Source organism: Oncorhynchus mykiss, chromosome 28 (genome assembly GCF_057628025.1).
Source record: "Oncorhynchus mykiss isolate SJ-2025 chromosome 28, ASM5762802v1, whole genome shotgun sequence".
In the NCBI taxonomy this organism is placed as follows: Eukaryota; Metazoa; Chordata; class Actinopteri; order Salmoniformes; family Salmonidae; genus Oncorhynchus; species Oncorhynchus mykiss.
This window is the reverse complement of record NC_143049.1, coordinates 12,889,497-12,902,774: the sequence shown is the minus strand read 5'-3', so window position 1 is coordinate 12,902,774 and position 13,278 is coordinate 12,889,497. Positions and strand designations below refer to the sequence as shown.

The following is a 13,278-nucleotide window of genomic DNA, read 5'->3' as shown; positions in this document are numbered from 1 at the left end:
GCCCGGCCAAGAGGGACAAAATGCACAGAGCTGACCTGACATTCTTCTTGTCCCTATTTTGCCAGTGGTTGGGTTTGCGCTATCTCTAAATTGGCCCTAATAAAAAGGAAGGGAGTGGCAGAGAGAGAGAGAGGGAGAGACAGGGGTGAAAGTAAAGAAAGAGTAGTGGGGGGGTTGATTTTGACTAGATTTGTTTCTTCTTCTTTGGTAATCTAAGAACTGCATAGGGATAGTAGTTCTATTTCTCCAGTGTGTCATCCTGCTGAGTCAGGGTTTCCTCCTGTGTTGTTGGCATGTTAAATGCTGATGGTCACGCGTGTCGGGGTGGTGTAACCGTGTGGCAGGAGGGGATGTTGCCCAATGTCTTTGTTTCCTGGCCAGGCAGGACGGCCCTCCAAGAGCATCTGTCACTACAGGGGGTCAGAGGGGCTAAGATGAATGAGGCCCCAGAGAATTCACTCCACACACAGCAAATGGCACAACATAGGGGAGGGACAAGGGGACTGGGGGAGGGTGTGTGTGCTTGGGTGTGTGTGTGCTTGACTCAGAGAGAGAGGGGTTCTGCTGTACTGGAGGAAGGAGGAGTATTTGCTGTCCATACTGTCGTGGAGTTTAATTACCAAGGAGCTGCTGATGACTTGGGGACACACCAGATGAGAATTAATCAGCCCTACGTCTCCTTGGATATTTCCTCACTCTTTTCCTCTTCGTTAGGACATACCTATCACCCAAAATGGACTATAATTCGTGACTTTGTGATTTATTTATTTTTGCATGGTGGAATTTAGTGTTTGGTTTTGGAGCGTTTTATGTTGTTGTTTGTGTTATCGAAGTGCTGTCTGGCTGGTGGAGAACCCTTGGAAGGTATGGAAGCATTTTACATTGTTTACTCTGGCACTTTGCTGGATTTCCACCAACATTATGTTGATGGCTCAGCTCTTAGCACCTAATTTAAGGGACCTGGAAATGTTAGTCCTTTTTTGCATAACCCCCATCCCCCTCTCTTCTGCTATACTGATGTGTACTCTTGTCCTCATCCATCGGATTTCTAATGTTGACAGTACCCTCTTAGTAAAAAGGGTTCCAAAAGGGTTATGTGGTTGTCCCCATAGGAGAACTCTTTTTGGTTCCAGGTAGAACCCTATTTGGTCCCAGTCAGAACTCTTTTGGCTTCCATGTAGAACCCTCTGGGGAAATGGGTTCTACATGGAACCCAATAGGGTTCTACCTGGTATCAAAAGGGTTCTTCAAAGGGTTCTCCTACGGGTACAGCCAAATAAACCTTTTCGGTCCCAGATAGCACCTTTTTTTTTCTAGGAGTGTAGCCTACAGTCATTGTTCCTGTATTTCTGTGAATAATAAGATATGTAATCCATTTACTTAAGATATGTAATCCATTTACTTAAGATATGTAATCCATTTACTCAAATGACTAAGGTAGTCTGTTTTATCATGATCTATTTCCAGTAATGATGACTGGCAAAAGCTTGTGTGAATGTTTCAATAATCAAGTAAAGAGATAGTCAGTGGTCGTCTTTTTACCATGTTCTGGATGATCTAAATCATTTTAGACCATTATATCACTATGTGTTGTAGAAAAAGCATGTTCAGGATCACCTGGACAGTGTCAAGTTTTTTTCTGCATCTACCCCGGCTTTCCCTTTTCTTCCCTCCTCTCTTTTCAACGTGTGTTTGTGTGTGGCGTGCGTGTGCTCACGCGCACACACACACACACACACACACACACACACACGTCTATTTGTGCCAGTGCCTATGTGCACGTATGTGGATACAGTAGCAAGTTAGATTTCTTAACGTGAAACCCTTGGCTGACTTCAACGCTGTAGTGTTGCCCTTGAAGGAAAGGTTCCGGGAGTGGGTCTGAAACAGGTTGTGACCAAGGGGAAGTTGATGTAATCCCTCTCTATCCTGCCTCTATCCCTCCATTGTCAGGAGTGTAACGTCATTATGCAGATGAAGGAAGAAACAAAAAAAAGGGGAGTGGAGTGGAGTGGCGTGGGGTGGGGGAAACAGAGAGAGGGGGGGAAGGAGGGAGGGAGAGAGAAGACAGGGAGGGTTGGGGGGCAAGGCTAAGCTCACAGTGTTCTTGGAGTTAAATCTCTAACATTTCTTAGAATTTAAATCCACATCACTCTAAAATAGGACCTCTGTTTTCGCATCGTTCATCAACAACGAGTTAGCTATTTCATGCATACGCATGCACGGAGTGCTGTCTGTGTGCACATGTGGGTGTTTGTGTGTGTGCGTTTGTATGTGTGTGTGTGTGTGTTTTGTGCGTGTGTACCTCTGCGGCCACCGCCTTAAATTCCCTCCTTACACCCCTCGGGCAAAATTCCCTACCAGCATGTCATGCTGAAAGGACCCTAAAATGTCATTACCAGAAGAACAGGATCCCAGCCGTTAGGCGCCCGAGGCTGTGCCTGAGTATGTCTAGATTTACGGCTCCGATGGGTCAGGCACATCTCACCGGCCATCTGCAGTGTCCTAGATTATTGTTATTATTAGTACTTTTTTTGTTTTTTACCTTTTCTTATTGTTGTCACATTTAGTTGAGAGTAAGCATTGTACTGAGTACACCATGTGTTTCTTGTGCATATGACACATAAACTTCATTTGATTTGGCAGCCACAAAACTATTTCAACACTCTGGCCAGGTGGGGGGGGGTCAATGCCGTTGATAGTGACCCTGTGATCATGGACATAGATACAGGGTTATGTTAAGAGTGATGTGTAGTCTAGGCCTACTGATAGGCCAGTGTGATAAGAATGTCTCATAGAATGGGTTATATTACTGTGGTTGCAGAGTTCGCTGCCTAGAGGGCCCTTAAAGCGTGCATCTAGAAGTGAAGGAAGATTTGGATGTTCAGTCTGTACTAAAGAGAATGTTCCCTACGCTCATGCAGCGTTCCGGTTAAAGTTCTAGCACTGTCTGACCTGGATGGTATGGAATTTGCATGACCTCCCTTATCCCCTTGTCCCTCCCATTGACCATGTAGCTCTGTAGTTTGATTAGTCCTATCAGTGTGAGGCTAATCATTCACAAAGTTAACTACTTCAATGTGGTTAACAGGACAAATCAGTGTGCATGTAATGCCAGCGCGAGGACTTGGGCCCCAGACCTCAGGCAGGGGCAAATTAGGGACACTAGGTCCCAAAAACTGCATAACAAGGACCATGCATTACCGGATGGTGACAGGGAGCATTCTTGTGACAGTCAATGTTTTGAAGGGAACTTTGTATCAGCTTAGTTGTATAAGGTCTAGGAGTGGGTAAACAATGCTTGGGCTCAAAGTGGAAGTACAGATGTAGGATCTTAATTTGATCACCCTGTTGTTGCAGGAAATGTCCTGCAAAGTAGGAAGTGCAAATGTGTTGTGTATTCAAGTTTAAAAAGGCTTCTAAAGTTTGAAATTTCCACTTTAAAATGTCAGACTTAATAAAAATAAAAATAAACATTTATTAACGCCTCCAAAAATTCCACGAATTATAATCCACACCAAAATTCAAATTTCCTGTTGCTGCAGGATTATTTTTCTGCTGTGAGAAACTGGTCAAATCAAGACCTTATATCTGTACCAGTTTTTAGTAGTTGGTAGTGTGTGTGTGTGTGTGTGTGTGTGTGTGTGTGTGTGTGTGTGTGTGTGTGTGTGTGTGTGTGTGTGTGTACTAGAGGTCGACCGATTAATCGGAATGGCCGATTAATTAGGGCCGATATCAAGTTTTCATAACAAAAGTATTTTTGGACACCGATTTGTCCGATTATTATTATTTTACACCTTTATTTAACTAGGTAAGTCAGTTAAGAACACATTCTTATTTTCAATGACGGCCTAGGAACGGTGGGTTAACTGCCTTGTTCAGGTGCAGAATGACAGATTTTTACCTTGTCAGCTCAGGGATTTGTTTTTGCAACCTTCCGGTTACTAGTCCAACGCTCTAACCACCTGCCTTACATTGCACTCCACAAGGAGCCTGCATGGCAGGCTGACTACCTGTTACGCGAGGGCAGCAAGAAGCCAAGGTAAGTTGCTAGGTAGCATTAAACTTATAAAAAACAATCTATCTTCACATAATCACTAGTTAACTACACATGGTTGATGATATTCCTAGTTTATCTAGCGTGTCCTGCGTTGCATATAATCGATGAAGTGCCTTTCTCATCGAATCACAGCCTACTTCGCCAAACAGGTGATGATTTAGCACTGTCGTTGCACCAAACCTAACCATAAACATCAATGCCTTTCTTTAAAATCAATACACAAGTATATATATTTTAAACCTGCCTATTTAGTTAATATTGCCTGCTAACATTAATTTTTTATAATTAGGGAAATTGTGTCACCTCTCTTGCGTTCCGTGCAAGCAGTCAGGGTATCTGCAGCAGTTTGGGCCGCCTGGCTCGTTGCGAACTGTGTGAAGTCCATTTATTCCTATCAAAGACTAATTAATTTGCCAGAATTGTACATAATTATGACATAACATTGAAGGTTGTGCAATGTAACATCTATATTTAGACTTAGGGATACCACCCGTTAGATAAAACACAGAACGGTTCCGTATTTCACTGAAAGAATAAACGTTTTCGTTTTCGAAATGATAGTTTCTGGATTCGACCATATTAATGACCTAAGGCTCGTATTTATGTGTGTTATGTTATAATTAAGTCTACGATTTGACATTTGATAGAGCAGTCTGACTGAGCGGTGGTAGGCAGCAGCAGGATTGTAAGCATTCATTCAAACAGCACTTTCGTTTCACCGATCGTTTCAATCTGTGACGGCACTCGCTCTGAGACTTGGAGTAGTTGTTCCCCTTGCTCTGCAGGGGCCGCGGCTTTTGTGGAGCGATGGGTAACGATGCTTCGAGGGTGGCTGTTGTCGATGTGTTCCTTGTTCGAGCCCAGGCAGGGGCGAGGAGAGGGACGGAAGCTATACTGTTACGCTGGCAATACTAAAGTGCCTATAAGAACATTCAATAGTCAAAGGTATATGAAATACAAATGGTATAGAGGGAAATAGTCCTATAATTCCTATAATAACTACAACCTAAAACTTCTTACCTGGGAATATTGAAGTCTCATGTTAAAAGGAACCACCAGCTTTCATATGTCCTCATGTTCTGAGCAAGGAACTTAAACGTTAGCTTTCTTACATGGCACATATTGCACTTTTACTTTCTTCTCCAACACTTTGTTTTTGCATTATTTAAACCAAATTGAACATGTTTAATTATTTATTTGAGGCTAAATTGATTTTATTGATGTATTATATTAAGTTAAAATAAGTGTTCTTTCAGTATTGTTGTAATTGCCATTATTACAAACAAACCCCCCAAAAATGTCTGATTAATCGGTATTGGCTTTTTTTGGTCCTCCAATAATCGGTATCGGCGTTGAAAAATCATAATCGGTCGACCTCTAATGTGTACGTGTGAGCGCCCATATACAGTTTGCGTGTGAGTGTGCGCACACGTGTGTGTGTGTGTGTGTGTGTGTGTGTGTGTGTGTATGATTACAAACCCTAACACTCTAGTGTGTTTTACAAAAATACCCAGAGGCTACCGTATCACATAACCCCTGTTCACCACCAACGGTCACTACATATGTCATGGTTTTGTGCAATCTGCTCCTCTTAACTTTTGAGTGGCCTCTCTCATTGCTCTAAGTGCAGCCATTCATTTTCATGGTCAGACATGTTGTGTGGAATAGTTGGACTGACTATTTAAAAGCATTTGTGCGTCTTTCAACCTCGAGTTTCCTTTCAATTGGATTTTTTAAATATTGGGTTTGATTTGATATCTTGAGATGAAAGGTGCTGCAGGCCTATCGTGTGTTATTTGCAGCAAACTCTTCTCCTTGCATACAGTATATTAACGGTATCAAAGCCTGATTCGACGCTCTCGCCTTTTAATACACCAGTGTGGCATGATCGTCTTCCTTAGTGCTCATCAGTTTCAGACAATTAGCCAACTATAAACCTTTAGCCTATTATACAATATGTGTCCTGTATTCCATATGTCTGTTCATTTGGATCCTTGGGTGAAGATGCATTCTGTTAATCTCATGCATTCATCTAACCGCTCTCTTTAGGTCTAGAACAGTGCTGCTGAGGGGGATGTCACTGCAGGACGTTTCGACACAGTGGTTCTTCTGACCCATCATGTAGTAGAGGAGAACACATCCCTTCACACCTGGGAACAATTACACAAGGTAAGGTCAGCTACGCCAAAATGACGTGATAATACATGAGATTATCATGTTTTAAAGCCGTGTCGGGAAAGCGAGGTAAAGTCCGAATGGGAAAGATGTATAAAGAGAGAAAGGAGGGTCTTGTTCCTTAGGACACACCGTAGCAAAACTTGTCAAAACGTAAAACCATAACGAGCATTTCTTATTGGACAAGTTCAGATGGTACCTCCCCATTTCACAAAATGTCAATTTTCTTCAATTTAATTCCTAATGAACAAGCCCTATTTTTTTCCCTCCCATATGGCCTCCTGGAATTTGCAAGCTTGTCACAGGACCAGACCTTAATTCTGCCCGGGGGTTAGATTCTTGCAATATGGCCATTATGGCCACCCAGGCTCAGGAATCTGTGGAAGAATCTGAGACCGGTTTTCTGGTCAGCTTCCAGTTGCCGCTGAGAAAATTGAGATCTCAGTCACTTCACTTCTCCAAACATGATTCTGTCACTACCTGAAAACACAGATCAGACACTATTTCATCATTCATCAAACAGAATTACGTCAAATGAAATCACGCCTGAAATAACTCCTGACCACCAATTCCTCTATCTCTCTCCTGCTCCAGCCACATCCATTAGGCCACCTTTGTCCCGGTGTGGCTTTGTTGTGATGGAGCACGTGTTGAAGGGTCTCGTCTGTGTTCACCTCTCCACCTCTCCCATGTGTCAGCTTTATGAGGTCACCACTATGGCTTCACTTTGTGAGGTTTAAGGACAAATCTGTTCTCTGCTGCTCTGGGCTCTCGAATTGACCTGGAAGACTTTTTTGTGAAAAATTTGAAAAAAGCGGCAACATTACTGTTTGTCTATTTTGAGACGCTGAAACCAGGCTGAATTAATTTGTCATGTTTCTGCCGAGAATTCTTAAACTAATTAAGATGTTTGGTGCAGTATTTCTCAAGTGAAAAAATTTGCATGAAACCGACTTCGGCTACCAACTTCGAGAAAAAAGTGACTTGTGCACGAACAGCCGAAGACCAAAACGAACAAAAACGTCACAAAATGTTGTCATAATATATGGGAAGCATGTGGATGCCTTCACCAGGCTCCGCCACCTCTTTAAACACACCGTGGGTAGTTCTCTCTCTCTCTTTCTACCTTTCTCCATCCATCCACCCGTCAGCTGAGGGAGAAATACTGTAGCTTCTTTATGTTAAGCTGCTTATCTCTGTCAAAGCACAATCAGGCACCACACTTAATCTTGTCCTTTGTCTGCCTTGGCTGGCCATATCCCACCCCCTCTCTACCTCTCTCAAGTCAAAGGGCTTTATTGGCATGGGAAACATGTGTACCTTGCCAAAGCTGTCTCTGTCTCCCTGTCTCTCTCTCCTTGTCTCTCTTTCTCTCTCTCATTGTCTCTCTTTCTCTCTCTCCCTGTCTCTCTTTCTCTCTCTCCCTGTCTCTCTTTCTCTCTCTCCCTGTCTCTCTTTCTCTCTCTCCCTGTCTCTCTCTCCCTGTCTCTCTCTCCCTGTCTCTCTTTCTCTCTTGCTGTCTCTTTCTCTCTTTCTTCTCAGTCTCTCTGCCCCTCTTCCCTCTGGGTAGGTTCTTGGGTAATCAGCCAGGCTTGAACCTGTCCAGGCATGGGACAGGTTAGGGCAGGAACAGGACCTCGGATGGCCAACTGTTCCAACTTGATTACCAAGCCTGCCGTTTATTGATTGAATAAAAGAGTTCGGGTTTTAGAAGGCGACACTACAGTAGCTAAAGAAAACCTGGGAAGAGGCATTCTTCTTCATTTTAAAAGGGTGAAGAAAAAAGCTTTTGAGTAGAATCAACATAGAAACTCAATAGTGCTTTGTATTGATCTCAGTAAAATAGGTTCTCTTGATTTAATGATTAACCCAGTTAAGTCTTCGTTGGTTGTATTTCATAATGGTTACCTTAGGCGAGGGGTATTTTGTCCAGTGGCAATTCACCTGTCAATCAAATGGTCTGGATTGGATGCAACTTGTTTTTTTACATGCAAAAAATAGATACAAATTGGTTAGTTATATTTAAATGTGATTTGTCTGCAAATTCTGCATGTACTATAGATATCATGTGTAGTCTATATTCCTGCACATTTCTTTTACATTGCAGATACAGGATTTTGTTTTGGACTAGTTGTTTGATAGCCGAGCCATTTATACATCGCTTGGCATAGTCAAAATGTAATATTGCTAGGCATAGACTTAGTCAAAATACATGATATCACAAGTAATTGTGCCCCTAAAAAACCTGCACAGACAATGTGATGGTTACAGAGTCCTAGCTGTTCCCAAACAGATGAAGCCTTCAACCTGTGGCTTGACTTGGCTGTTAATGGTTGCGTTGATACAACACTACAGTAACACCTGCCAAATGTAGCCCAAGGACAATGGTAGGGAGGGTTTTTCAGGCCAAAACCATATGTTAGCTGGCAAAAAATACATGACTTCCTTTTCAGTCCTTTATAATTGTAAACCATGCACATGAATGGCTGGGTGATATGGAAAGGGCAATGACCAGAAAAAGGAGAGTAGCGTCAAGGAGAGTTATTTAAGGATAGTTATTTAGTTGGACAGTCTATATCAGTCATTCATTATGGGGGTACTTGGCTATTACCCTTGCCCTGCACTGGTCACTTCTGTTCTATTTGAACAAGGGCTTTTCACTAAGCCACCAGGCCACATGTGTGTCCCCCAGTCTGTCCAGCTGCCACCTGCTTCCCAACCTCAACCCCAGGCCCACACAGCCGACCTCGGCAGATGTCCGAAGAGTGGACCAAAGGAGGGGGCCAATGAAGCCGGGGTGACATACTGAAATTCAGAAAGGGAGGGAAAGATCTAGAGACAAAACCAGAAAGAAATAGGGTAGGGATAAAGACAGAGGGGGAAAAAAGGTAAAGAGGGTGAGAGATTGTGTGTGTGTGCACATGCATCTTCTTATGTGAGACTGTAAGTGCATCCTAGCATCCTAGCATCTCTACTCTGTTCTCTCTTACTAATCGACGTGGACGGAGCTGAGCCTTGAGTGCATGGCTGTGCTTTTGTCCATGTTATACCGTTCTTCTCATTACAGATCATGGGGAATTCGTACGCAGGGCAGCTGAAATCTGCTCGCTTCGAGGAGGCCCTCCACAACTCCATCAAGGCCTCCCTACGCTCCAGCAGTGGAGACCCACAGCCCATCTTCACTCAGCTATACCTGGAGCCTGACCAGTATCCTGGCAACATGGATGGTACTTCTCTCTGTCTGCATGGCTCCATTCTCTGTCCTCATCAAGGTCGTTATGTATAGAAACAGTAGAGAACACTAGCTATAGCCAGCTGACTCATTCATTAGTGGATCATAGATAATAGAAACACATAAAAAAAAAACTGTCTTTCTCTGATCGATATGTTAAATTATGTTAATGATAACCAGTTGAGTAGGACTTGAGAATTAGTCATTACATGATACCCACACACACAGCAAATCCATATCATCTCACTCATTTAGTTCTCTTGAAGAGAGGTAGACTTAAAAGTGGCCATGGTCATGTGTTATGGGTTTGTCCTTCTCTTGAAAAAGGACTTGCAAAGCCTCCGATCTCCTTCTCCTTGCCTTTTGTCTGGCATCTTCACTCCAGGAGAATTTACTGTGTTGTGTGATGTGGTGTATGATGGGGACATTATGTCTTACGGGGTCATTGTGTGTTATTGGGTCAGATATCAAGCCCAAGGTGGACCTGTGCATGCCGTGCGGGGAGCCTAAGGGTCAGGATCTGCTAAACGGCCAGGCCTCTAACGGTCTGGAAGACCTGGAGGAGGAGGACGACTCTGACACCAGCAGCCCCCCGCTGCCCTACCTCCACCAGGGCCCTGCGCCCGACGGCTGCTGCACCATGGACGGTAAAGGCCTCAAAAAACATCTCATACTCCTTTTGTCCTGGGAACCCCCAGGGATTCAAATCCTTGCTAAAAAAAACAGATCTTAAGAACACATTCTCTACTTAGGAACACCACATGTTTGCAACAATATTCACCATGGTATGTTCCGATGTATCGTAGACATCTATACAGACATTATTCAGCAAGCTGTCGACGATAATACTAATTCCAGTGAACGCGACCATGGTACGTGTACTGTGTGTTGTTGTTGTGGATGTTTACTCCGAGCTGACTGTTGTTCTGTCTCTTCTTCTCAGGGTTCTGTCAGGCCGGTAAGGACCTCCGTCTGGTCTCCATGGCGACGGAACACATCGAAGTTCCAGCTGGCTTCGAGCTTGTCGGTGCCAAATCCTCCAGCGTCCCAGAGCACATCCTGGTGTGTGCCGTGGATAGGCGCTTTCTGCCTGATGAGAACGGGAAAAATGCACTTTTAGGTCAGTCTGTCTCTCTGACCTGATATACTGAGGTATACATATGAGTATTTTACCCGCTCAGCTTAGATGAGTCATCGGAAATGCTCGATTTTTACCACCCTCCATACTGTAGCTTGCAACTAGTTTTGATTACTGTTGCAATCAGCATTTGGTTAACCTGTGCTGTGGCCTCCTAATGCCACATTGAATTGAACAGCTTATTTTTGCTGTTCATCAATGTTTGGCGATATAAATATTGACATAAGACTATAATGTATCCTTATAATGTGTCCTCTATGTGTTGTGTGTGCAGGGTTTTCAGGGAACTGTGTTGGCTGTGGGGAGAAGGGGTTCCGGTACTTTACTGAGTTCTCCAACCACATCAACCTGAAGCTGGCCACGCAGCCCAAGAAGCAGAAGCACTTAAAATACTACCTGGTGAAGAACTCTCAGGGTGCTCTGTGCAAAGGACCCCTCATCTGCTGGAAAGGTGAGATGTCTCTCTGACCCTATCTGCATTCATTTCACACACTTTCTGCAACCCTTTACATTGCATTTCTCTTATACCTGTGTTGTAACACTGTAATTACACTAGTAACATTGTATGTTGCTACAACATGACTGGATGTTGCATAGTTGTTTAGTAAATGGTTACCCGGACTATTTGCATTGTGTGCCCCCCCAACCCCTCTTTTACGCTGCTGCTACTCTCTGTTTATCTTATGTGCATAGTCACTTTAACTATACATTCATGTACATACTACCTCAATTGGGCCGACCAACCAGTGCTCCCCGCACATTGGCTAACCGGGCTATCTGCATTGTGTCCCAACCACCACCCGCCAACCCCTCTTTTACGCTACTGCTACTCTCTGTTCATCATATATGCATGGTCACTTTAACCATATCTATATGTACATACTACCTCAATAAGCCGGACTAACCGGTGTCTGTATATAGCGTTGCTACTGTTGTTTTATTTCTCTACTTACCTACACACACACACACACACACACACACACATGTAAGGTCTACCTACACCTGTTGTATTCTGCGCACGTGACAAATAAACTTGGATTTGATTTGATTTAAAATGCATTAGAAATGCGTAGTAGCCTAATGGAGTTGAGTGGTTTTTGTAATAACTAAAATGTGGTATTGGTCTGGGGCTATATTTGTTTTATGACCCATCAATATATATACAAAATGTGTCATTGATTGATTCACTGATAATATGTTTCCAGCTCTATTTTAAAATGTTATTTATTTCTCCCCTCCTTTTCCCTAGACTGCAAGACGCGCCAGTTCTCCAATAGCAATGCGTCCACCTCCAAGCCCAGTTCCTCATCCTCCCTGAGTAGCAAGGAGAATGGAGGCACCAACGGACACAGCTCTTCCCCTTTCTCCCTTTCAGGTAGGACACACACACCCTCCTCTTCCTCTTTCTCCCTCTCAGGTAGGACACACGCACACCCTCCTCTTCCTCTTTCTCCCTCTCAGGTAGGACACACGCACACCCTCCTCTTCCTCTCTCTCAGGTAGGACAAGCACACCCTCCTCTTCCTCTTTCTCCCTCTCAGGTAGGACACACGCACACCCTTCTCTTCCTCTTTCTCCCTCTCAGGTAGGACACGCACACCCTCCTTCCTCTTTCTCCCTCTCAGGTAGGACACACGCACACCCTCCTCTTCCTCTCTCTCAGGTAGGACAAGCACACCCTCCTCTTCCTCTTTCTCCCTCTCAGGTAGGACACGCACACCCTCCTCTTCCTCTTCCTCCCTCTCAGGTAGGACACACGCACACCCTCCTCTTCCTCTTTCTCCCTCTCAGGTAGGACACACGCACACCCTCCTCTTCCTCTTCCTCCCTCTCAGGTAGGACACACGCACACCCTCCTCTTCCTCTTTCTCCCTCTCAGGTAGGACACACGCACACTCCTTTTCCTCTTCCTCCCTCTCAGGTAGGACAAGCACACCCTCCTCTTCCTCTTTCTCCCTCTCAGGTAGGACACGCACACCCTCCTTCCTCTTTCTCCCTCTCAGGTAGGACACACGCACACCCTCCTTCCTCTTTCTCCCTCTCAGGTAGGACACACGCACACCCTCCTCTTCCTCTTTCTCCCTCTCAGGTAGGACACACGCACACCCTCCTCTTCCTCTTCCTCCCTCTCAGGTAGGACACACGCACACCCTCCTCTTCCTCTTTCTCCCTCTCAGGTAGGACACACGCACACCCTTCTCTTCCTCTTTCTCCCTCTCAGGTAGGACACGCACACCCTCCTTCCTCTTTCTCCCTCTCAGGTAGGACACACTCACACCCTCCTCTTCCTCTTTTTCCCTCTCAGGTAGGACACACGCACACCCTCCTCTTCCTCTTTCTCCCTCTCAGGTAGGACACACGCACACCCTCCTCTTCCTCTTTCTCCCTCTCAGGTAGGGCACACGCACACCCTCCTCTTCCTCTTTCTCCCTCTCAGGTAGGACACACGCACACCCTCCTCTTCCTCTTCCTCCCTCTCAGGTAGGACACACACACACCCTCCTTTTCCTCTTCCTCTCAGGTAGGACACACGCACACCCTACTCTTCCTCTTTCTCTCTCTCAGGTAGGACACACGCACACCCTCCTCTTTCTCCCTCTCAGGTAGGACACACGCACACCCTCCTCTTCCTCTTTCTCCCTCTCAGGTAGGACACGCTCATGGCAGTCGACT

At 44.8% G+C, this 13,278-nt stretch overlaps 1 protein-coding gene across 1 annotated transcript in view; it reads left to right on the top strand.

The window, feature by feature from the left end:
- Positions 1-515: 515 nt before the first annotated feature.
- The window catches only part of greb1l (GREB1 like retinoic acid receptor coactivator), a 43,838-nt gene continuing 31,075 nt past the window's right edge, over positions 516-13,278 (top strand). Inside the window, exons 1-7 of the mRNA XM_090225401.1 lie at positions 516-864; positions 6,110-6,229; positions 9,303-9,462; positions 9,932-10,114; positions 10,411-10,587; positions 10,880-11,056; positions 11,855-11,980. Coding sequence (XP_090081527.1) covers positions 9,306-9,462; positions 9,932-10,114; positions 10,411-10,587; positions 10,880-11,056; positions 11,855-11,980 — 820 coding nt within the window. The 5' untranslated portion in view covers positions 516-864; positions 6,110-6,229; positions 9,303-9,305. The remainder of the gene's footprint in view (positions 865-6,109; positions 6,230-9,302; positions 9,463-9,931; positions 10,115-10,410; positions 10,588-10,879; positions 11,057-11,854; positions 11,981-13,278) is intronic.